At 43.6% G+C, this 24,003-nt stretch overlaps 1 protein-coding gene across 1 annotated transcript in view; it reads right to left on the bottom strand.

Moving 5' to 3' along the window:
* The window catches only part of CELSR1 (cadherin EGF LAG seven-pass G-type receptor 1), a 165,404-nt gene that overhangs the window by 54,529 nt on the left and 86,872 nt on the right, over positions 1 to 24,003 (bottom strand). The window contains exons 3-5 of the mRNA XM_059847299.1: positions 20,765 to 20,987; positions 16,263 to 16,378; positions 13,567 to 13,655 (exon numbers count right to left, since the gene is read on the bottom strand). Coding sequence (XP_059703282.1) covers positions 13,567 to 13,655; positions 16,263 to 16,378; positions 20,765 to 20,987 — 428 coding nt within the window. The remainder of the gene's footprint in view (positions 1 to 13,566; positions 13,656 to 16,262; positions 16,379 to 20,764; positions 20,988 to 24,003) is intronic.

Raw genomic sequence — 24,003 nt, 5'->3', positions numbered from 1 at the left:
GCCTGCCAGCCCCGGCTGCTTCGTTAACCCGCCGGCCTCTGCTCCGCGCTCCGCCGTGGGGAAGGGAGGAGCCCCTGCCATTCCCAGGCGATGCTGTGCTGCTTCAGTGGTCAAAAAGCTCATTAAGGGCCCATGGCAGCGGCGGTCTCCCTGGACAAGCTGCCGGAGCCCAGCCCCCCCCCCCCCCCCCCCCCCCCCCGGCAACGAAAATAAATAAATAAACAGAAAAAAATAAACAGGGACAGCACACTGCTCACAGTCCTGTGGGGAAAGACTAGGAAATGCCAGAGGAGCTTAGCATGGACTTGCAGACCACTCTGATCAATCAGGAAACTCCAAATCAGGCCAGATTACAGAAAGCACTAATGTTAATCTTTGTTTTCTAGAGTTTCCCCTTACAGATTTCCAGAGCACCTTGAAGACAGGCGGTGTGAAGAACAGATCCTGATTAGTCACCAGGGAAAGGCAGGACAAGTCATTTCACATAACCCCCTTACTCCTTTGATGTGTGTATCCCCTTTATTCACTGAATATTTTAATGGCATTTCTCTATACAAATTTGACTCAAGTCTGTACAGAAACACGAGAGCTTGTGACAGTGAAAAGGAAAACCAAAAAGCTTCCCATCAGTGAGTAAAAAATGCAAATCCTAAAAAGCCATCAGACCAGTTTCTTTTCCTAGAGAAACGCCCTGCAATGCCAATCATCATTTTACTGGCCTGATTTGTTATCTCCTTTAGGGCTGCGTCCAGAGGCTAAACTTTGATATTCAAAGCAGGAGGCTTTCAGCAGAGCTTTGAGACCTGGCACTAGTGAATGGCACTGCCTGAATTGCTGCTGCTCTTCCAGTGCTGGGGCAGAGATGGGGAGCAGCCCCTCCTGTCACAACAGGACAATAGCACAGCAGGGCTGTGAAAAGCCATGGTTACACAGGCATGGCATCCAGATATGCTCCTTGCTTCTACAGCATGACCAGGATCTTCACAAATATCATCCAGCTACTGCAAAGGGTATATTCTTAGTTTTCACTAATTTTGGCAAGGGCTGCTGCAGTGCTGATGGGAAGATGAGTTTCCCCCATCTGCAAATGGAAATTTTATCCTAAATGTGTATTCCCAGATGCTTCTCAGCTCTTTGAGGCTGAATCAGTGACACTGCAAGACAGACCTGTTTTGGCTGTCAAGAGACCATTCTCTCTCTCCTCAAGCAACACTCAGTTTTCCATGTGGCAGACAGCAGTCACCACAGTGCTCTGCTGCTGTGGGTGCCCTGTCCTTCCTCTGCAGCCCCCTCCTTGTGCTGATCTGCCCCTGTGGCTGATATCCCTTCTCCCTGACCTTTCCTTCCCTCAGAACCCTTTTTCTGCCTATTTTGCTGTCTCACTCTCTTTCCACCAACAAGGATGTTCTCCAGCACCTTTGGCGAACTGGCAAAGAAGAACATATCCTTTGATGTTGGAAGAGCCCCCTTGTTCTCCCTCCCCTGCTGTCCTCTTCCAGTTCAGCAAATCCTTCTCCCTCTGCCACTTGTCCCTACTTACCTGCCAAAGAACAATTCTGAAATATTTTTTGCTTTATATAAATCTTGCAAGTTCTATGACATATTTTTGCATCCGGAATGTCAATGTGGCTGCTCTCAGAGTCCAAGAAATACCTGTGACACATGCACAGCAACTAACCCCTTCCTGGACAAATCCCTGGTGACACCTTGCCAAGCAAACTGCTGCTTAGTGTGGGTAATGGAGTCACATTTCTGCCTATAACATCCAGGAATCCCACACTTTTCCATGGGCTCGCTCCTTGCCCCTATGGCTGGATCTTTGTGAGGGTCTCCTGGCACACAGAGACTTCTGCAAGGCCAGGTAACTGCAAAGTGCTGCTTCCTCTCACTACACAGACAGATACAAAATACCTGAAAAGTTACTGCAAATCAGTGAGCTACTGTAATTTACTACATGATTTAATTGTGATAACAGTGCACTTCAAAGAACTCCCACCAAATTCCTGAGGTGCCATTCCAATGACTCTGGCTTTGAGCAAGGCCTTGCCAGGCTGGGCTGCAGAGCACAACCTTCAAGCACTGTCCTCAGAGCCTTAGGGTGAGCCAAGGACCATTCAGATTGTGCCAGGTGTTATGGAGATCCTGAAAATCACCATTTTGGGAGGTGCCACTAAATGTCCTGGGATTTCTGCAGTGCAGATGTGTCAGATGGCTTGAGCAAACTGGGTTCAGGAGCATCGCTGGGTGCCAGGTTCCCCAGGATGACCTGAGAGCCTCACACCAGGAGGAAAAGCCACACAGCTGACACACAGTTCAGATGTGGGGTGCACACCCTACATGGACACACAAGTTAAACCTTTAAAACCTGAGTGATGTGAGAAGAGCAAGTACTGAACAGCCCTGACAAAGATGAGGCTTCCAAAAGAGGAGGGACTCAGGCTGGTTTTGCCAAGACACAGTCCCTTACTGTGCAGATGTTTTCTAAAAAGTTGCTGTTTGTGTTTGCATATAAAATCACCACCACAACAACCAGTGTTTTTCAGGTGGTGTTTGCAAACTCTGTGAGAGTAACAATTCCAAAAAGCAGGCGGGGGAGAGAACAGGCCCTGGGTACACGCTTTCCCTCCCTTCCCCAGTCCCAGAGATTTCTCAAAGCTGTCACTGAGAGCCGAGCTACTCAGTGCTGGAGAGCAGGTCACACTTTACATCTCAATGACCTCCACATGACTTTCACTGCTTTACACTTTAATTTCCCGAGACACAGATTTAGAGGTGAGTTATTTGTTATTTTGTGTCAAGACAATGGAATGTCGCTCCACAGCCAAATCCTGATTTCCTTTCCCAGATATCAATCACTTCACACTTACCCTCCACCAGAAAAAAAAAAAAGCAAACAAAACACCAACAAAAACAATTACTAATTGAAATCCACATGAATAAATATCGGTGGAATTGCAGGGAGGGACTTTTAAAGTCCAGGCTCACATATCTTTGTTCCACAAGGGCAGATCAGCTGCCCACCCCCATCCCTTTACACCCACTAACACCTGCAAGGGCTCCACAACCAGCCAGAGCAAGAAAAAGTAAATATTAGCCAGGCAGCCCTCCAGTGCTTTTCAGGAGATGTTAGGAATGTAAATGGTTGCCATAGGCCAGGCTAAAGTCCCACTGAGGGAGTGGTAGATGCTGTGCAAGTGTGTAAGAACAGGGCAAATGTGCAGCAACAATTCTGTTCTCTCTAAGCTTTCCACCTGCAATACTGCAGGCTGGAACTCAAGACAGATTTTCACAGGATTCTGTCACACTTTTTGAATCTATGGGACTCATGTTCTCATCTAATCAGTCTTTTGCTTTATACAACCACAGAACACAACCCAGTGAGTCCTGCTCAATAACATCACTCACACCCAAGCAAAAATGTTCTTTTAAAACACGAAATACTGACTTGATTTAAAGATTTCAGGGGACAGCAAGAACATCAGAACTGTGGGCAGGCATATTAACTCCAATCAGAATCTGTCAAGGTTCAGTTTCTATATAGCAAATCTATGGTCTTACCTAGAGGAAGACTTTCATTGATAATTCTCTGGATTTGGGTGGAAGAGGATGAATTTGACCTCTGCAAGGATGTGAGTGTATCAATCATGAGCCAGAAAACCAGGAAATGACTCATAAAAGGAACTATTTTTTCTGAGATTACCTTTTCTCATGGCATTTTAAAAATTGAGTTGTGAGCATGTGGGAAATGACATCTTTTGCTTTTGGACACGAAGAACACATTTTATGTTTCACTAGAACAACATTCTGAACTTCAAATGTAAAATACAGAATGCATTCAGTAATGAAAATCTAATTTCTTTCCTTCCTCTAGCTGCATGCAATTTTAATTGCTAGGGTTTTTTTAAATGGCCATGCCCAGTAGCACCAAAAATACAGATAAGTAATACAAATGCATAGCTACAAATTCCTCATACTCTCATATTGTACATGAGCCCCCAGCACTACCTACCTCATCTTTCACCAGTATACAAGCCTACCCACCAAAAAGAACAATAATCTGCTGATACAGCAACTTCTGTTCTTATAAGAAAGTTGTGAAAAACTTCATAACCTGCTTGTGGCCAACCACCTTGGTATTCCAGTCAAATTTCCTTACCCTCTTGAGCTGAGAAAAAAATTAAACATGAATGTCTCTCAGGATGCTGCTTTAAAAGTTTGGTTGTGGCTAGAAAAGAAAGTGACTTTTGCACTTGAAATGCTTTTTTTCTTGTAAAGCTCAAGAAACCCTGTGAAGAAACCCTTTCTCTGTGAAGAACAGCCCCCCCCAGTTACATGGGTAAGTACAGCTAAGTATTCAAAAACTCGAGCTAATGAATTGACTGTGGCTTTGCTCCCTGTGGTTTTGGTGTCCTGCAGGCTTCCCAGTGCATAAGCCATGGCAGAACTTTTGATCCCATGAAAATGCCGTAGAAGGAAAGGCATCCAGCACAAATTGATGATCTGGTGAGGTGTACCATCCACACTGCTGGGTGTTAGCACCATCCACCACCTCCTCCTCGCTGTAACACCACTGGCCTCCAGACCCTGCTGTACATCCTGCTGTTAAACAACTCACAGTGAGATAGGTGATAAAGAAATGATAACATTGGAATAAATATGGTTAAATCTTAAGTAAGAATACATTGTTTATTTTAAGAGGAAGCACTCTGTTGTAATGCACTTTCTGCCTTGCACACTTAGGAGAGCCTTTAAAAGATCTGTTGGCATTTCTTAGAAATATTATGAATTTAGGTTTTGAAATGCCACAAAATTCTATTTCCTTCTGGAAAAATATGCTCAGAGAAGTAGGGTGCTCCTAATTGAGTAACATTTTTAGTATTTCCAGTACCTCTCCACCTCCATGGTTTGCTTGACATGGCAATGACTGTTCTGCATTTTTCTTTATCAGACTATGCCAAGCAATGCTGGAGCAGGTCTGTGTCAATCACAAATGCTGTAAACACAGCACGTCAATCTGAGCCAGGAAAATCCAAACTCTGGCAGTGCCACATCTGATCAACAGTGGCATTACCATAATCTTCAACAACTGCATTGTTTATTTAGAAAATCTCCCTCAATCCTTTAACAAATTAGTCTGGAAGCCACCAAGAGGATTAACTTCAAAAATTCTCCCTCAGATCACAATTAAATCTGCTCCGATGTCACCAGTGATAGACATTTGCATAAGTCATACCCAAACACTATTGCTAATTGTTTTTCCAGTTATTTCACTTCTGTTGACTTCTGTCTGTCTTGTCCAACCAAGTTACAAAACTCAGCACTCAGCTGGGCAATCCTGCTCTGGTGCAGGAGGTGCTGCCCAGCACAAGGGGCAATACCAAATATCAATCTAAGAATTTAATCACCAACCGCTTTTCCTGACTGCTCACATTCAGAGGTAAACGATACTGGGTGGTGTCTTGGATACTGTGAGGGCAGTGTCTTGTACCCAGGGTCCAATGACAAAGTTATGCCTAGCTGGTGGCAGCTATGTGGCTTTTCTCCAAGGAGCTGGCAATCCCTATTCAGCTGCAGGCATGTGCCTGCCTCATAAATCACCCACAGTGCTGGCAGCCTCCTTGGCAGGCTCAGCAGGGAGACCAAGAGCTGAGCAAACAAGGTGTTTGTGCTGGAATGCTCACATGAGGTGGGAGTGGGGTGGCACAGGGAAGCCTGTGCTGAGCTACTGCCTGGTGGTGCCTGCTGGTCCTGGGGCAACAGAGTGCTGAGAACCCAATCCAACAAGGATTGGTTCCCTTTACAGGAAAGAAAGCAGTAACCAGTGCCATCCTTGTCTTTTGGCACAGTTTTCACTACCATGAAAATTGTAGTGAAACTAGTCTGAGTTTCACTACAATGTTGTAGTGAAAGGCAATCTGCCTTTTTTTTTTTTTTTAATGCAAAGTGGCAAAATCAATTGTCAGTCCTGGATATGGAATATATTTCCATAACAGGCAAATTTGCCATCATCAGAGAAGGCCTGTGTTTTCAGAAGGAAACAAGATAACCTATCTGTCAGCTCTAAAGGCACCTCGTGCAAGGGCACATGTGCCAGAGGCAGCAGGGTCTGTGCTTGTCTCAGGAGCAGACTGTCAGAGGTTGCTGCACTCATCCCACCCTATTGAAAACAAATTGCTGCATTAACCTCTCCAGCACCACTCCCACTGCCTGTGACTGCCTGTGCCACTTGTGCTTATGCCCTTGGATTAAAAGGCACTTCCTGCCTGCCCATGCCAGGGGATTGCAAGTGGCCACCAAGCTGCCCATGGCTACAAAAACACACAGCCCTGTAGATCTTGATTTTTGGGGTACGACTGTGTCACCCCCCCTTGGTGACAGGTGGCTGCATGAAACTTGGTCTCATCTGGCTCCTGGGTGGGAGAACAGGGGTGGACCCGAGTTTCTAAAAGAAAAGTTTTGCATACACATCCTCAAGTTGTTCAGTAGTGCTCTGCCTCTGGCCACTGTTAGGCAGTTGTGTGACACAAGCTCCCAGAATCAAAACAGAAGCTCTAGTAAAACAAAGGCAGTGATGAATGTTAGAGATTTGCTGTAAAGATAATCCTGAAGATAATTCTGCCAACAAGTGGCAGACATAAGGCGTGCAAGAGTATAAGAAATACATGGGTTGTACAGGACTGTACTTTGCAACTGGCTGATTTTTCTGCTTCATTTAGAAAATGGTGGGATGCATCCTTAGCTCCCCAGAAATGCAAAAACTCAGCAAACCCCAAACCCAGTAACCTTCCCTTTTCATATCCAAGCTTGCCAGGCAAACATTGAAGTTTTTATCTCAAGGTCTTTCTTCCTTATAGAGGAAGTATAGAAAGTCTTTATCTGTTAAGCCCCACACAGCTGCTCACTCTATTTCCCCACAAAAGGATGGGGGAGAGAATCAGAAGAGTAAAAGTGAGAAAATTTGTGGGTTGAGGTGAAGACAGTTTAATAGATAGCAAAGACTGCATACATGCGAAGCAAAACAAGGAATTCATTCACCATTTCCCATGGGCAGGAAGATGTTCAGTCATCCTCAGGAAAGCAGGGATCTGTCACATGTAACAGTGACTTGGGAAAACAGATGTCATCACTGTGAACATCCCTCCATTCCTTCTTCTTCCCTTCAATCATATGGCATTGGGTACCCCTCTGGTCAGCTCTCCTGGCTGTCCCCTCCCAGCTCCTTGTGCACCACCAGCCTCCTCACTGGTGGGGCAGTCTGAAGGGTAGAAAAGTCCTTGACTTTGTGCGAGCCCTGCCCAAAAGCAACTCAAAAGTCCCTGCATTACCAACACTGCCTTCAGCACAAATACAAAACATAGTCCATATTAGCTACTGTGAAGAAAGTTAACTTTACCCCAGCCAAACCCAGTACACTTGGGCACGACAAAAATTGCACATGGAGATGAGCAGTGCATGTGGAGTGAAGGTGGGTGGTTTGGAGCAGACCAGCAGATGCCTTTTGTTTTAACATTAAGAGCATTGACAGATATTATCTTGCAGTATGCTCTTAATTTATGCCTCTTTAAAGGGCACCTATATTCACAGAACTTTGTATGACATTCCTCTTTCTGACCACCATATTGCCTGAGTAACTGCAGGAACAGCATCATATGAAACTCTGACCTGGCCTGGAATTGCTTTTTTTCTTCCTGACTTTTTCTCCTTGACCCTGCCCTTCCTTCCATTTAATCCTAAATCCTGAGCAAGTGCAGATAGGATCTGTTTCTCTTTTGTGAACAGCTTCATCCCAAGTCTGCCTGAGCTGGCAGCAGTCCCAAATCCACACCATCCTCAAGACCCTCTACTGCCCACAGCTTCGTCTGGATCACAGCAAGGCACACAAGCTCTGTCCAACAGTGCTGGAGAGCCACACTCAGATGGCATGAACAAATGGGGCTCACTGAGGTGTCCCAGATGTGGAGGTGGTGGGTTTTGCCCAGAGGCTACCCCTGGCATCCACAGCCAGTCTGCAGTGATCCATCGTATGGAGGATTTGTGGATGCAGACTTCAAAAAATCAGCTCTGTGGTGCTACACAGAGCTGTGGGGACCTGGTAAAATAACACTTCAGGATCAGCTTTGGACAAGGAGCCCCCAGGGGAGGGAGGGAGGGAGCTGCCTTCCCACCCACTCACCTGCCTGCTGAGCAAGCACAAGGGGAGAGCTGCTGTACCCACCCCAGGTATGGAAAATAAGATACAAGTGGGACCTGGCACTGAAACACAGGGTGTTCTGGCAGTGTAAACAGCTTTCAGCCAGTGGATGAGGAATAAAACCTCCATGAGATGAGAAGGTGCTGGCAAATTCTAGTGCTTGAGTGGGCTGAGAGCTAAATCTCTACAGTATTAGCTCAGTCTTCAGTGATATTCAAGCTGCAGCTTGCCCCAGATGAAGGCCAGTTAACTCAAGAGAAACCATCACTTACCACAGGCAGGAAATTTTTGAATTCATATGTGAGTCTCATTGAGAGCAATGCACCTCCTGTTCTTTGAATTCACAACACACCAAAGATCAACCCCAAGCAGCCCTCACTCCTTTCAAGTTTATCTCTAACTGAAGAATTTGCCTGTTTTCTCTGCAGCTGTCTTCAGGCTAAGTGCAGGTCTGGGTTCTGCCGGGTGGGAAGCACACAGGGATGAGAGTCAGCAGGTCCCTACTAACTGTAATCACTCTGAAGGGGTGGGCTACTCCCAAGACAGCAAAGTATCTGAAACAAAAACCATGGCATGTCTCAATCAAAGACATTCAAGAAGGGAGAGAAAGAACAGCAGCTTACTATTGATTATCAGATATGAGAAGAAATCTCATCCCAGTAATGAGAAAAGAGTAATATTTGTCCTGAATAGCTCATCCCAGGAGATTGTAGGCTCAAGAGACCAGTACAGTGGAGACACTCTCCTAGGCACCTACCATTTTACACCTCCTGACCATGGAAGTGGATTCCCACCACTGGCACTGCCTAACAGCACACAGAAGTTGTTCCTTTTGTGAGTCATCCAGTGAGTCATTCAGGGCTTTGTTCATCCCATCCCCCAGAATTACTGCACTGCCCTTCAGACACTCACTGAGAGCTTGTTTCTATATGCTTTTCTCAGGTTTTCTGTCATTGAGGTAAAAACTATCCTGTGCTCCCTTAAAGAGATGCAGAAGGACCTTCTGCCTACAGAACAGTAACATCCTTAAGCAACTTGGATGTCATCTATGTATAAGTAACACATAATATACAGAGCATATAAATACAAATATACAGGTACATGCCCTCTATAATTAAAGGAATATGTCCATACTCAAAATATTTTTATGTTGTGCCAAATGACGAATTCTACCCTGAGGTAATGAGTCAGGTAAAACATTAACATAAGCTTGATGGTGTATCTCAAATGCTGAACAGAACTGTGTCTCTATCAGGAGTTTGGGAGAGTGGCTTGAACTTTGCACTTAATTAAGAACACCACTCACTACAGGGTTCAGTAAAATCTGCTGTTCCAAGTACTACCTACAATCATACATGACCCTGTATGTGCAATGAATGCCAGACAGTTCACGTAATGCCATTGCTACTGAGCATCATCACCATCAAACACGGGTTTGCTCCTACTCCAAACAAGTATCAGCACAGCCAAACCTGGTCACTGTCATTTATGCTAGCATGCTCAGGAGAGCCAAAGGATCAGAGCCTGACTATATTCTCATCACCTGGAGAAGAAGTATAGTACTGAGGCAAATAGTACTGAGCTGACATTGCTGCTGCCCCTTACACCAGCTATCCTGTGGACAAGCAGCAGGCTGTTTCTACTATTTTTTAAGCAGTTTTATTTACCAGGCTGAAATCTTCCCCCTCCTTCCACCTTTCCTTCCAAAATAGTTTCTTAAATTCCATTTCTTCTAAATTTCTTATCAATATGTACCTCTTGAGAAAGCAGGTCACCCACAGGTTACCTTTAATTCAATACCTCCCATTGATTTTAATGGCTGCAAGACCAGGACCCCACTAAATAATGTGTTTGAGCAATCAGAGTCAGCAAGTGGCCTTCCTCCCTGTCTTCCCCCACTGTCAGCAAACATCTATAATGGCAAGTAACAGGTAAACTGATACCTGGCTACTGGGAAGCTGAAAAACTCCCAATATATAAGTGAAACCAGACAATGGTTACAAACCACTCCTAGTTCACATCTGCTGTCTTATAACTTCTAATTCCTTCCCCTTGATGCCTTCCCTTCCAGAAATTCAATACAGAGCCATCACTTAGTACAAGTTCCATGTGCTTCCCTCAGGCACTTCTACTGAAACCAGCTGGTTTCCTCCAGTGTAGGGAGCATCCATTTCCATCACTACACAGTAAATGAAATGACATTGCTTCCCTTCCTCTGATACAATCTGTTTCCTTACTGCAATGTTTTACAGCGCTGGCACATAGCAGGGTTGGTAAGAAAGCATCAAATACTTGAACTGACAGAGAACTGCTTTGATGACTCTCTGCAAACACAGAGGAGCAAAGCCAGCTCTGGACTTATTTTTTACTGATGAGGCTCCAATGTTTGGTTCCAAGTGGCAGGGGACCTTCATGATATGTAGTTAATTCTAAACCATCATTTTTCAACAACTATAAATATAAATATTACCAAGCACATCTCTTCTGAGCTAAGTACAGAAAAATACTTTATAGGAGTCACTTCTACACTTGCTTCTCATTTCATTATGGTTATTAGCAAACTGACTTGGTGCAGGGTGACCTTGCACATCACCAGGATGCGTCTATTAAGAAAACAGCTGCTGCTCTAGTTTTTTAATGCAAGAAAGACAAATCAATAAATTGGATCTCCAAGGATATCTGTGATGATGATTATTCCCACAGACAACATTGGCAAGAGATGTCTAAAAAGGAGCAAAGACCAGAAGCTCTTCAGGCAAACAGCAGAATGGAAAAAGGGGCAAAGAGGACCAAAGGGATGCTGGCGGAGGTAGCCCCTATGGCCCTGCTGCCAGGAAAAGACAGAGGCAGACAAGAGGGAGGAGAGTTCAGGAGGGCCTGAAGGTGAGGATCAAACATGAGCCAGATACAGGGAGGAGAGAGACAGCTCAGGGGAGCTCTGCATGCTCAGAAAGGTTATGCATTGTCTGAGCAGCACAAGGGCTGTGTAGCCTTGGGATGACAAACTGACACTGCAGTAGGATTTTTGAAAGAGTGGAAGGATGCAGTACCTGCAAACTAATATGTGTGCATAATTTAAGGAAACTCATGAGTTTTGGGACTCTGTTATTCAAACATCTCAACTGTGTCAAGTTTAGACACAGCATCCCATTTATCTTGGCACAACTCAAATCCCTAAATTGTCCCTGTCTTTTCAACCTCCTCACAGGAACTTTACTTCCAGCTTTGTTAAAACATGAAGTAGCCAAGAAACTGCTGTACAAAAAAATACCAGCTGAGGTGAAGGCTTAACCCTGGGGCAGGGTGTGGGGGCAGCCTGGCAGGCAGGGCTGCAGAGCTGCTTCCAGCTGCCACTGCCCTGCAGCATCCACTCCCTCTTCCACTGCTGGTGAGCTGGTGTGACATGTGCAATTCTCAGATGTGCTGGGAAGTGCTGAGAGCACTTGAATACATACTGGTGAGCATATCCTACTTGTGCCATCTATGCAATGTTGTGAGCTCCCCCCTCCAGCCCAAATTTAACCATCCTGCAATAAATGCTGCTAAGGGGAAGGTGATGACCTCAGTCTCTCACACGGACAGCAAAGGGCACAGGGCAGCTCTCCACACAGTGACCCTGCTTTTCATCACTTTCATGTCACACAAGTGGCAAAGGCAGTAAAGTCAGCAGTGTTTCCTGGTGTTCCACTCTGCTCTCCCTCTCTGCCCTGAATTTTGTCCTGTTCAATGGAGACTGGCTCATTTCACTTCAAAAAACTGGGGCAGAAGAAGAAAATGATGACAGGACACACGTGTTAACAATGAGAAAACACCAGCTGCTAACATGGCTCACCGACCAGTCTGCATGAACCACAGCAAGCCCTGAAAATGAGGCAGGGGTTTATTTTTAACATCTGTGTTAGACCTCTTTGCCTTTTAAAGAGCATTCCTCTGCTGCTCAGGCCCCTTATCTGCTCGTTGGCACTTCAGTGAGCTGGTCCAGCAGCTCTCCCTGCAGCTGTGCCCAGGAGCCTGAAAGCTGGAGTGCCCCTCCACTGCCTCAGCAAGTGCTGTGCACTCTGCCAGAGTAATCCTCTAACAAATATGCACACATGGGAACAGTGGAAGAGCTTCACAGTGTCCACAGATGCGTGCATAGCAACACACCAAGTTTCACTTCTATCTCTCTGGGCTCCAGATAGCAGAGAGTATATTATGTATATTAAGCACAAAACTTAATTAAGTTTCCATTTTTTTTAAAATATAAAATACTAATAGAAAGCTTTTCATTGCCTCGATAAAATATCCTTAGGCTAGGAGATCCTATCTAGGAGTCAAAATAAAATTTTAATCCTCCCATTCAAACTGCCACACAAACTGTGATGAAAGGACTCAGCATTGGGAAATAAAAAACTTGCTGATCATATTAATCCTCCACCTTCCATTCAGCTTCCTACACCAGTATCCTGTTTCCTTTTTAACAGCCAACAATGCTTCTCTATTTCCTTATGTGATTCCCCCAAAATGCTATCATGTCAGACTTAAAAGCAATGCTTCTTAGTCACTAAATGAACTCTTTAATTTTTGTTATGGTTTATAGAAGATCTTTGACATCTACCTGTAAATAGTGACACTGTACACTCTAAAAGCCTGCTTTGTGGTTCATCATGAAATGGCTGCTCTGCACAGAGAGCCTGCAACCCTCTTAGTTTAGTCAGACTGACCCTGTGACCAAGTGGCAGCTGAGGGACAGGGACCGCAGAGCTCACCTCTGAGTGCCATGGACTGCATGCAGTGACAACTTTTGAGTTTCTCTTGTGTATCTTTTTATACAGCAGACAAAAAATTATTTAGTTAGACAGTGCTTTATTACTGAAAGCTGTGAACCTTTTAATAATCATATGTTACAAACCAGAGAAGCTAGTGCTAGTTAAACTCATGATTTGACAAGAAAAGACAGCTATAGGAAAGAATTTGTTTCAGAAAATTCTGCACTAATGGTTGGTAGTTATTACACTGAAGGCTGCTGCATAGCACAATTTTTTTAACAAGATACAAGTGAATCAGTTGGTTGAGATACACTGACACTTGTAAAAGCTTAAAAAACTGAAAATGAAAATAGTTCCAAGTACATGAAGGTTTCCCTAGGAGAACTTCTGAAAAAAATGTACTACATCTGGTTTTGCCTTCCTGGGTCAAAACTCAAAAGTCCTATGAGAGAGTTTTTGTCCCAGGCAAGGTAAGCAAGGCCAGAACCATTTGTGCAGAGCTGTACCAAGGTGCCAGGTGAAACAAATAAAGCTCAGGTCACCTGCATATGTCAGGTCAGAGCTAGCTGCCCCAGGCCCCTGTTGCTGCATGAATAGCAGGGTTAGCACCAAGACAATCAGCCTTACCTTGTTGTAGTACTGCACCTGAACCGAGTGCCACTGCCCGTCGCTGACCCCGCCCGCAATGAACGGCGCCACTGTCGTGGTCGTCTCCCCTGCAAAAGCAGCCAGAAGGGACAAATGAGTCACCATCACTGCAAGAAACACAGAGACACTCTCACTGGGCACAGGATGCAGCCACCTTGCTTCACCAGCGAGGAATTTGGTTTTGTCCTGCAAGACGATAAATATCTCCAGTTTCATGGAGTTACTCTGGTGCACAAAAACCAGCTTCTGGCACTTTTGGGTGAATTATGTTGGTTTTTATCATGCTTCTGCAAAGCGTGGTAGCAGATGCATTGGGTAGATACAGCTGTTGCTGAAGTGACCAACTGAGGGAGAAATGTGCCTAAATTTTTCTGCATTTTTGCCAAAAGCACCCTTTGAGGTGTTTTTTAGTATGATGAGTATTGTGATGGGATATTTTGCCAGGGAAGGCAAGCACTCACAGAGCTGAGAAAGAGAAATTCAAAAGTACTCTAGTATAAAACCCATGGTAACCTTGGGCTCAGCAACATTTTACCAGTGATTAATGAAATTATTGGCAGCCTTTCAGTGTTTATATTTGAAAGCAAGACTTTGCCATTGCAATTGGAAAGCTTTTAAGCCAGGGCAGAGTCAGCAGACCAAGCTCAGTAACCAGGAATATCTGTTTCGAGGTAGCAGTAAAATAAACATTCATGTTGAAAGTACATAATAGGCCTGGCACAGAGAAGGGATTGCTCTCTTTTTTTTTCTTTTTTTTTTTTTTTAACAGTTGGAAAATTCTACATAATAAACCACAGGAAAAGTAACTCCCCCTAGAAACTAACAAAGCTCATAGTATTGTTGAGCTTAAAATGTACTTTCAACTCTGTATTTGCAACAAATATCTAAGTCAAGTATTATTCTTGTGTCCCCTACTCTCCTTTAACTCCCATCCCATATATTTAAAAAATACATATTTCAGTTTAGCATGTGATGGTTTTTAACATTCAGTGATAAAATCTATACAAATAATTGGGCTTTTTATTCAGCTATCAAGTGTCTGCAGAAGGAAGATCACTGTTCTGCAATCCTTTTGCTCTGCTTTCTGAGAAAAAGTTGTTGCGACACGTAACGCAGTGAGATCGGGTGTCCAAAACTTGTACTGTTCATTAAAAGCCACTTAAAACTATAAAACATAAACCATTCTCCTTCCAAAGAAAATACCATTTGTAATATGCAGGACCAGACCTGCTCTCAGGTGCAGCAGTGCAAATCTAAATTTAGTTTCATGTATCTTAAAGGAGTTCCTTCACATTTAAATGCATATAAGTGCAAGCAGAATTTATTTTTTTCCCCATTCATCCTCAGGGTACCTTCCAAGCAATTTGATTCAAGTTTAGACAGGTGAAGCTGAGCTACAGAAGAAAGCACATCTCTCTGCAGCATGTTATTTCCTTACAGTAATCCATTCAGAAACCTGCCTTAAAATCTAATTTGGACAACTCTGAGGTAATAAAGGGGAAATGTAACTGGATACCTTCAACCCAAAGGGCCCACATATGCACTCAGCATTGCTGGTAGATCAATGGGGTCACACAGGATTTGCCATGGGGTCTGAGGGCAGCAGCTATCACTGGTGATGAGTGTGCAACACCAATGTAGGCTGGGCTTTTGCTTCTATGGCTTTACTGCCTACAATGTCTCACTTTCCACAAAAATAAAGCAGGAGTTGACTGGAGCCCACAAGTCTGTCCTGAATATGGATAATGGGAAATAGCAGGATTATTTCCTGAACTCCATGCCCTATACAGAGGCACAAACATCTCACTTGACCTACACATAACTCCACTTGACTTAGGAGGACAACAGCCCTTTCCAGATATTTGTTTTAGACTCAGGAGAAAAATACCTTAAACCTGTGACAACCAGAGTTTGTCTGCACTACTGAGATTTCATTAAGTCACAAAAGCCTTGCTACTGAAAGCACAGATCTGCTTCTGGGCATATGTCCTGCCTGCACTTTGCTTGTCAGCTCTTCCCTCTCCCTTCTCCTAGAAGCACCAAAGACACTGGCTCAGTTCTAGTGCAGAAAGCAGACAAAGCTGCCACTTGTTTCCTGGCCCACTGTAGCAGTGAGCATGCAGATCTCCTCAATTTGTTGTTGTTTATGGCTTCTTCTAAGAGGAGGTGCTTCTCCAGTGGAGAAATACATTCTAGAGACAGCACTGCTCCTCCCTAATCCCTAATGAATGGCAGGCCATTTTCACTTCTGCTAGCTTTTCCTTTGGCTTGCACAGATTTTTAAGATAACATTTATGCACCTCTGATGGTGTAGAGTAAAAACGCATAAACACACAACATTTATCACAGTATGATAAAATGAAGTCTCATTTAAATTTAAGCAAACATTGGCTTGGAGGCCAACATTCAGGCTAGTGCCAATCTTTTATAGTAGTCATAAACTCTGGCTTTTATAACTGATTTGTTGACAAGCTCCTGCCTACGACAGTGAGAGTAATTGCCACAAACCTCTACAATCTGGAGTACACCCGGCATCACTCATTTACTGTGCAATGTCAGCCAGTAAAGTAATGAGGCAGCAAATAGCCATATAAAATCACTGAAGTGCATTTCCAAACGGCTTGAGAGGATCTCCTGACCTCAAGCAGGAACGCTTGACTCAAGTGAAAGCTCACCTGCAGAGAAGGTGAGCTGGATCTGCTCCTCAATGATCTCCAAGGCAATGAAGTCGTGCTTCTCGTTGAAACGCCCGTTGTAGAGGAGGAGAGCGTTCCTCTCCCTGGTAGCAAACCTAGAACACAGAGACATGGAGTTAGCTTGTGCTTAACAGCTTATGGGTTACAGACTGATGGCCAAGTCATCCAGAAGAAAGAAGGCGTTGTGTTTAGCAGATAAACAAGCCTTTGAATCAATCTTCAGACAGAAAATTGTAAAACTGAGGAGTCAGCCACAGGATAAATCTACTCTTTCACAACCAATAAGGCAAGCAGATGGATATTACAGAAATTTACTCTGCAGAGATGTGCTGACCCTCACGAGGGCTAAATTAGGCAGACACAAGATGCAACAGCAGTATCTGACACTCACCAAACAGTAGCACTTACTACACTCTGCAAACAGTCTGACAGCTAGAAAGCATTTTCACTTCAAAGGGGGGATCCTTGCTGCCTGCCTGCTGTCTAAATGCTACAGTGTTCTAGGACAGTCATCAACTGATTAAAAAAGCCTGATGGGGGAGTAAGGGGAAAGAAAGAAAAGAGTTACTTTAATAATGCCATATGGAAAATCAGAGTTAGTCAATCACCAGGTCAATCCATTGTAAGAAGGAAAATAAACACTCAAATGATTTCACTAGATCAGCACCAACAGGTGCATTTGGGTTTTGTTTTTCTTGTGCTACTAATATGGGATGCATGTTTCCTGCAGAAAAAGGGGAAACCCCACTTTTAAAAAAGCCTATTTTTTTTGTCAGCACTGACCATTTTTTAAAAATTTCTGCTCATTGAGAGTATTTTAGATTTTTTAATTGAATTCTCTTATCTCTGGAGAGTTGCACACAGCTTTCATCTACTCAGAAATGCAAAAAAAATTAAACTTTACATAAAGATTTTTAAAGATTAATATTAGATAAAGACAGAAAAAGAGAGAAACCATGGGAATTTCTTGCGTTCCCAATGGCAATTTAGTCTGATTTTGTATCTTGAACTTCAGGAAATATGTCTGATTTAAATAAACCCATTTTCCTACAAATGAGTGAAATACTGAACACAGCTAATGAAATGAAATCTGTCTTCCACAGACACAAGAAGTGACTCTTGTGCCTGTCATATCATGTCTAATAGCAAGACTCTCACGTGATACAGCAAAACCTGCATTTCAGAGAATAGGAACCAAGCAGTATTTTAGAATACCAGGGTTGGTATTTGAAAGAAAAAGTTCCAAAGATAAAGAATAATTTTTACCAGAAGTTGTTTGTCAGACATATATATGCTGTGGATCACACTGAGTAGACCTTTCAGAATTTGAGCTACATGGAAATGGGAAATTTTAGTCATATATTTTAAAATGTTTTTGAAGGATAATGAATTGTTCTGATTCAAAAAACAGAAATCACAAATTTGATATTTCCTGTAAAAATCAAATTTCAAAGAATATGCATTATAATCCATAAAAAATTAATGCTTTGATTACTTTTAATCAGTTTTGATATACATATTTATTTCTAGTTTTATCATAGTATAATAGTATACAAGTAAAATGCAAACTAAATTAATTACAACAATACCATTGAAATATATCAATATTATCAAAACACGGATTTAATTTTCACTTTTCACCAACAAACATTTCATCCAAAGGAATACAGCTCCTGTAAAACATTTCCCAAGAATATTTTTTCATGAATAACTGCTCCATCCAAATATTTTGATCGCATCTGTGCAGAATACATATGAGCAAAGGAAAAGGGAATAATGCTAGTGCTGCTTCTTCTAGTGGGCAGGAAGATTTAGTCGGGCAGCAATATCAGGAAGCTTATTTCTTTTTGAATATATTTTCTCATATTCTTACAATTTCCTACAATAATTTTAAGTATGAAATCATTATTATTAAACAAATCCATTATTAAGCCATTTTGTATATCTCTTTATCTGTGCTCAGTTCCATTCTTTGCCACTATTCAAAATCGACTTTGATATTATACTTGTTGTTAAAAGCACTACTGCTTTTGAACTTGTCTGGTTGTCACCCACCAGCTGGGGGGAAAAAATGCTGTTTTTTAATAGAAGGGATATGTTTCATTTCATGACACAGGAAACAAAAGACTCTCTTTCTTACAGAATTTTGCATAAATAATGAGAAAATCTCATTATTTATGCAACCTAAGTGTCTCTTGGAGTGAAGGCTTAATAAGTGTTGGAATTAAGCAAGGAAAATACATAATATTGGGAGCAGAAAGACATGCACGGTCAGTAACCTAAATATTTTAAAAAACCATTTTAGTTATGAGACTGGACAAGGCAAATATTCTGCTCTTTGCTAGGATGGATCATTGAGGCTGAGGGAAGCTGGACTCCCTGGGATTTTCCAAATGCTCCCAAATCACAAAACATGTAATGGCAAATCATCATTGTTAGCAGTCAAACTGCTAATTCTTGCTGCTCCTCACATAATGTTCTCCTCCTCCACTGAAGGATTAATAAAAGCCAAAGAAATAGCTGGTGTAAATAAAAGTAACTTCAGGTATGAAATGCTAAATGTGTTGTCATTCCAGACAGTGTGGGATAAACCTCCTAATGGCCTAGAATTCTTATAGTCACACCAAATGGAGCAAGCAGTGTTTAGCTCATGACTAAATAAGCCATTGTGGTTCTAAAGATGGTGAAGAAGCCCTGGTGTAAGGACTACCCTTGTACAGTACTTTGCTATTGCTCAATAACCCCTACACAGGGCATTTGAGTAATTTTAACTTAAAGCACCCTAATCGTCAAAGCCCTCTTTCCAAAAGCCTGAAAAATGACACCTCCTGGCTGAGGGGACAAATCAAGGGTAGTGCAGGCAATTCAAGCTGGCAGCCAGCCCAGACTGCACCTTTGTTTGCTCTCACTGTGGGTCTGACAAATCCAACAGAGCCTTTTTCTCCTCGGTTTTTCTGTGGACTTAGACCTGATGCTCTAAAACAATCTTCACAGGCACAACTCTCTCTTGCCTTGGCTTGTGTGCAAACCACATCTGTGCTTTCTGATTTAACCAAAATTTCAAGATTCCATAAAATTTTGAGTTTAGGATTAAGGCAGATGAAAGATAAAATGGTAGAAATCATAAAATGATAGAATGGTTTGGGTTGAAAGGGACCATAAAGACCATCCAGTTCCAGCCCCTGCCATGGGCAGGGACAGCTGCCCCTAGACCAGGTTGCTCCAAGTCCCATCCAGCCTGGCCTTGAACATTTACAAGGATGGGGCATTACTTACTTCTGTTAATAGAAGCATGACATGGGGAGTCTCTCTGGGATCTTAGCTCAGGAAAGGAAAGCATGCTAAAGGACTGAAAAGCATGCTGTAAAAACTGACCTGGCTCCTGACAGATATGAAGCACCAGGAAATGGCTGGGTGCTGGAGAAGCCATGAGCCTGAAGCCTGTCTGACCTCCCTGAGCACTTTCTCTGGGCAGATACACACACAGGTCTGCCCTTGAAGCTGCTGTTGTACCTATCAAAAAATCCCCAGCTCTGCTCTTTGGGGTCAGGAGTAACATATTTTGTGTTGGTTTTTACTCAGTCAGCTGTGAGGGAAAACCAAAAGTCAGTCCTGATCAGCTAAACTATGGGAGAGCTGCAAACCCAGCCCTTCCCCAGAGAAGAGGCATCTGTGCACCTGGAGCTCTGGCTCCACACCAATCGAGCCCTATGACCCAAGAAGTCTTCTCCACAAGAGGGGCTGTTCCCTGGTGAGGGAGAGCCCTTGGCCATGACTGTGGCTGCTATCATTGCTCCTCCTTGCCTACCTGAGCACCCCCAGGGGAAAAGTGAGAGCCCAGAAGAAGACTGCCCAACATGTGGATGTTGAGGCAGATGGGATGGGGATAAGACTAGAGCCTGGGAGCTGGGATGGGACCAGAAGCAGGACCTCGGTGTGAAGGCCAGAAGGAGCTAAGGGAGCAGCTGAATCAGTTGGGGCTGTCCCAAACCCAGCACTGGAAAGCAAGAACATGAGAAGGACCAGACTGTGCTCAGCCATGGCTTGACCTGCCCAGGTCCTCTCAGAGGTGGGGAAACAGGAGATGGGAAGAGTGCTCCCAAACAAGGAGCACAAATGGATTGGTTCTGAAGCTGGGCTGAAGGTCAGGAAGCCAAAGGCCCAGACAGTAAAAGTGTCAAACCCAAGATTCACCCTGGCACTTCTGCAGCTGAAGGCCAGAGGTCCTGGTATCCCTTCTCCCTGTTCCATCACCCTGTGTTACACAGGGAAGATCATGAGTCAGCAACACAGAAACGTCCACAACGGGGCAGAAAAATCAAATGCTTTCAAATAACATGCCCTGCTTGCAGGAGTCAGTGTCAGAAATCCCTGCAGTGACCTTCAGGGCTAGCTCTTTGGTGGCTATCAGCACATGACAAACAGTCCCAAGCTGGAGGGAGAAGCCACCAGCCCCAGAACCCCTCCCCGCTGGGACTTACATGAGGGAGACGGTGAAGTGGAAGCGCTGCCGCAGCCCCTTGAAGGTGATGAAGGACTGAGGGGGGAAGCTCCTGGTGGTCATCTCGCAGTAGGGCCGCTCGTACTCGCCGGGCGGGCACTCGCACTTGAAGCCCCCGATGAGCAGGTTCACGCACGTTCCCCCGTTCTTGCACACCCCCGGCGCGCAGCGGCCGGAGCGCGCGTTCACCTCGCAGGACTCTCCTGCAACGGAACAAGCAGACATCAGGGAAGGTGGCACCTCACCCCAGCACCAAGCTGTGACACTCAGCTACCCAAGTGGTTCTGCTACAGGTCAAGCTGCTTCCAGACTTTGCACCTGATCCCCTAAGCAGCTGAGGCACAAGCCTGTGATTGCTGGGGGTAAGAATGCTGCATCTTCTTCAAGTCTGAATTTTCAGGGAACTGTGGAATATGATTTGCTGAGCAATCCTCTTGCAAATATCCAACAACATTGGCCTATGGTTTTCAGATTCCTGGGCTGCTTCCAAACTGAGTGACAAATACAGACCTGGTGACAGATCTAGATGGGAGGAGGTAAAAACATTCTCTGTCAACCAAAATATGGGCAAATTGTTTTGGAGTTTCACTATAGCTGGAAATTGTGTAAAACAGATAAATGGTTGCACTTTGTCTCAAATGGGATTCGGCTTTGCTGCCCATGGTGGCAGCAGGACATGGCTGAGCTCATGGCAAAGCTCTCAAAATGTCTATAGCAAGAGCAAGCAGGATACAGGTGACATAGGGATTGCCTCCACCTTTTCCCACACAGGCATCCTGCAGGTGATGACAATTTTCTGAACCCTTTGGAGAAGGGCACTTCTCCACAGAAGTTATGGATTCTGTGTGCCACTTGCTAAATTGTTTCACCCCTAAATAATTTGTCTTTATTCATCCCCAAAGCATGTAGCAGGATGTGTTAAATACTACTAAAGAATGCAGTGTCTTGCTTTGTATGTATGCCATGGGTTTCTGTTCTGCACTTGCTCAAAATCTGAGAATTAATCCCAATTAAAAAAAAAATTGTACAGAGGATATTAATTTTAAAATATCTGCTGTGGCTGGGACAAAAGCAGCTGCTGAATTATCATTGTACAGAAAGCCAAACCCTCTGTGTGAGTTAATTTGTTAACATTAGTGTTTTGACATGTGTCTTCCTATGGTATGTTCACATCCCACATGTAAAACTGTTCAGAGAAACTGAAGGTGGCATACACAGTTGAATTTAACCCAGTAACAGTGTCTGAGAAATAAATGTAGAGCATTACTACTCAACACCACCAGCTGAAGGAATACTTTTTTAACACTTCAATGTTCGCATGACCACTCACCACCAGATGATACAATTACATTGGGACAGGCTCTACAGTGCTCAGCAACAGGACAAGGGGCAACAGGCACAGACTGAAAAGCAGGAAGTTCCATCTGAGAATGAGAAAAACCTTCTGTCCTTTGAGGATGACAGAGCACTGGAATAGGCTGCCCAGAGAGGCTGCGGATCTCTTTCAGTGGAGATATTCAAAACCCATCTGGACATGATCCTGTGCAATTTGCTGTGGGTGACCCTGCTTTGGCAGGGGTTTGGAGGAGCAGAGACCATTCCGTGGTCCTGTGATTGATCCAAGCACAGTTAAAACCGTGAAAACACATTCCTGCAGGAAAGTAAAAGCAGCAGGAGCTGTGGGCAGTGGCTCATTAACAAAGGCAAATTTGAATGGAAAGTTTTGTTCCATTTAGTGCTCCACAGCCCAGCTCCCACAGGTTCCCACGCCAAAGCTGCCCACACTGGGAGGCAGGCTGAAGGCAGCAGTACCCTGCACCCTCTGCACCCAGAGCTGGGTCTGCACCACCTTTCTGTGCCAGGCTATAAACTGCCATGGTTTGCAGCTGGCTTAGCCACCGCCCCAAGGGCAGTGATCTCTGAGATAAGGTGAGGTGGGCAGCTTTGTGGTTTTGGCTCTCCAGCTTTGCTGCCTTTTTCTTCTTGCATCACTTGCCTTTCAGACCAGGTATGGCTTAAGCTGGCAAAATGCAGGAGCAAACACAAAACTGCTATGATCAGGAGCCAGGCACACCCCATCCAGGAGGGGCCAGCCCTGGAGGATGGACCTGCTCTGTGCATTACTCTGAACTAGTAACCCACATAACCTTGAGTCCAAGCCTGTGCTTAGAGCTTCTGCCCTTCGGCACTCATGTTCCTATAGTCTCACTTCAACGTATTAAGTGAAATGCTGTGAAAATCACTTGATAAATATCTTCCTGTATCCAATTATCAGCTCTACATATCAGTCAAGATTATGTGAATACACTTTCCTTAATATTTTTAAATGCTCTATTATGTGTTTCTTTTGGAAAAAAATGTATATATCATCCAAGACATCCCTCAGTGTACAGGATATGGTGCACAGATGAATCAGATGTTTTAAGAGGACACTACAGCAAGCACTTGTTGAAGATCCGCTGCATAAGCACGGCCCTTAAACATTTATCTTGTGTACCAAAACTCTCAAAAAAGTGGAAAACCAAAATTCCTATAGAAAGAAAAAACAGAGGTTTGTTGCTTTAAAAAAAGTAGTAGGATATTTTGTGAAATAACTCCCTGACTCACAGAAGAATGTAATCTTCAAGGCTTTCTGGGAACAGAATGATGTATTTTGTAAAAGCAAATAACACGGAGGCTTGAATACACAGAGAGAAAAAGGGTGAGCTAAAAGGAGAGATTCCTAGCATTGCAGCATGCTGTGGACATTTCCACAGCAATACATGGCAATACAGAGGTGAAATATAAAAGCCTAAGCTGGAAGTCATTGATGGTTCTGTATTAATTCTGTGATATAACAAGAATGTATAGATCATTTATTTAGATACCTATACAGGCATAAAACCATTTAAGAGAAAAGCTTACAGAAAAGTTATATTGTATTGTTTTCATTCCTTCTTTTCATTATGACGTGTAAAGAAGTAAATTAAAACAATATACTTCAAGATTCTTGGTCCCATATTTATTCAGCTGTAGCATCATTGATGTCCCAATTATTAAAATTATTCTGAATTCTCTTAAGTCTGTAATGCAAACGAGAACTGCATTTGATGCATATTCTTTGATGTTGAATTTTCATATTTTATGTGCATTTACCAAAATATATTAAAATAGTGGTTTTGAAATCTCAACAGTAAATCCAAGGTGTCACTGTGCTTTGAGACACAAAGGTCACCAAAA

Source organism: Haemorhous mexicanus, chromosome 5, assembly GCF_027477595.1.
Source record: "Haemorhous mexicanus isolate bHaeMex1 chromosome 5, bHaeMex1.pri, whole genome shotgun sequence".
NCBI lineage: Eukaryota > Metazoa > Chordata > Aves > Passeriformes > Fringillidae > Haemorhous > Haemorhous mexicanus.
The sequence above is the reverse complement of the archived record's forward strand: the minus strand, read 5'-3'. Positions and strand labels throughout refer to the sequence as shown.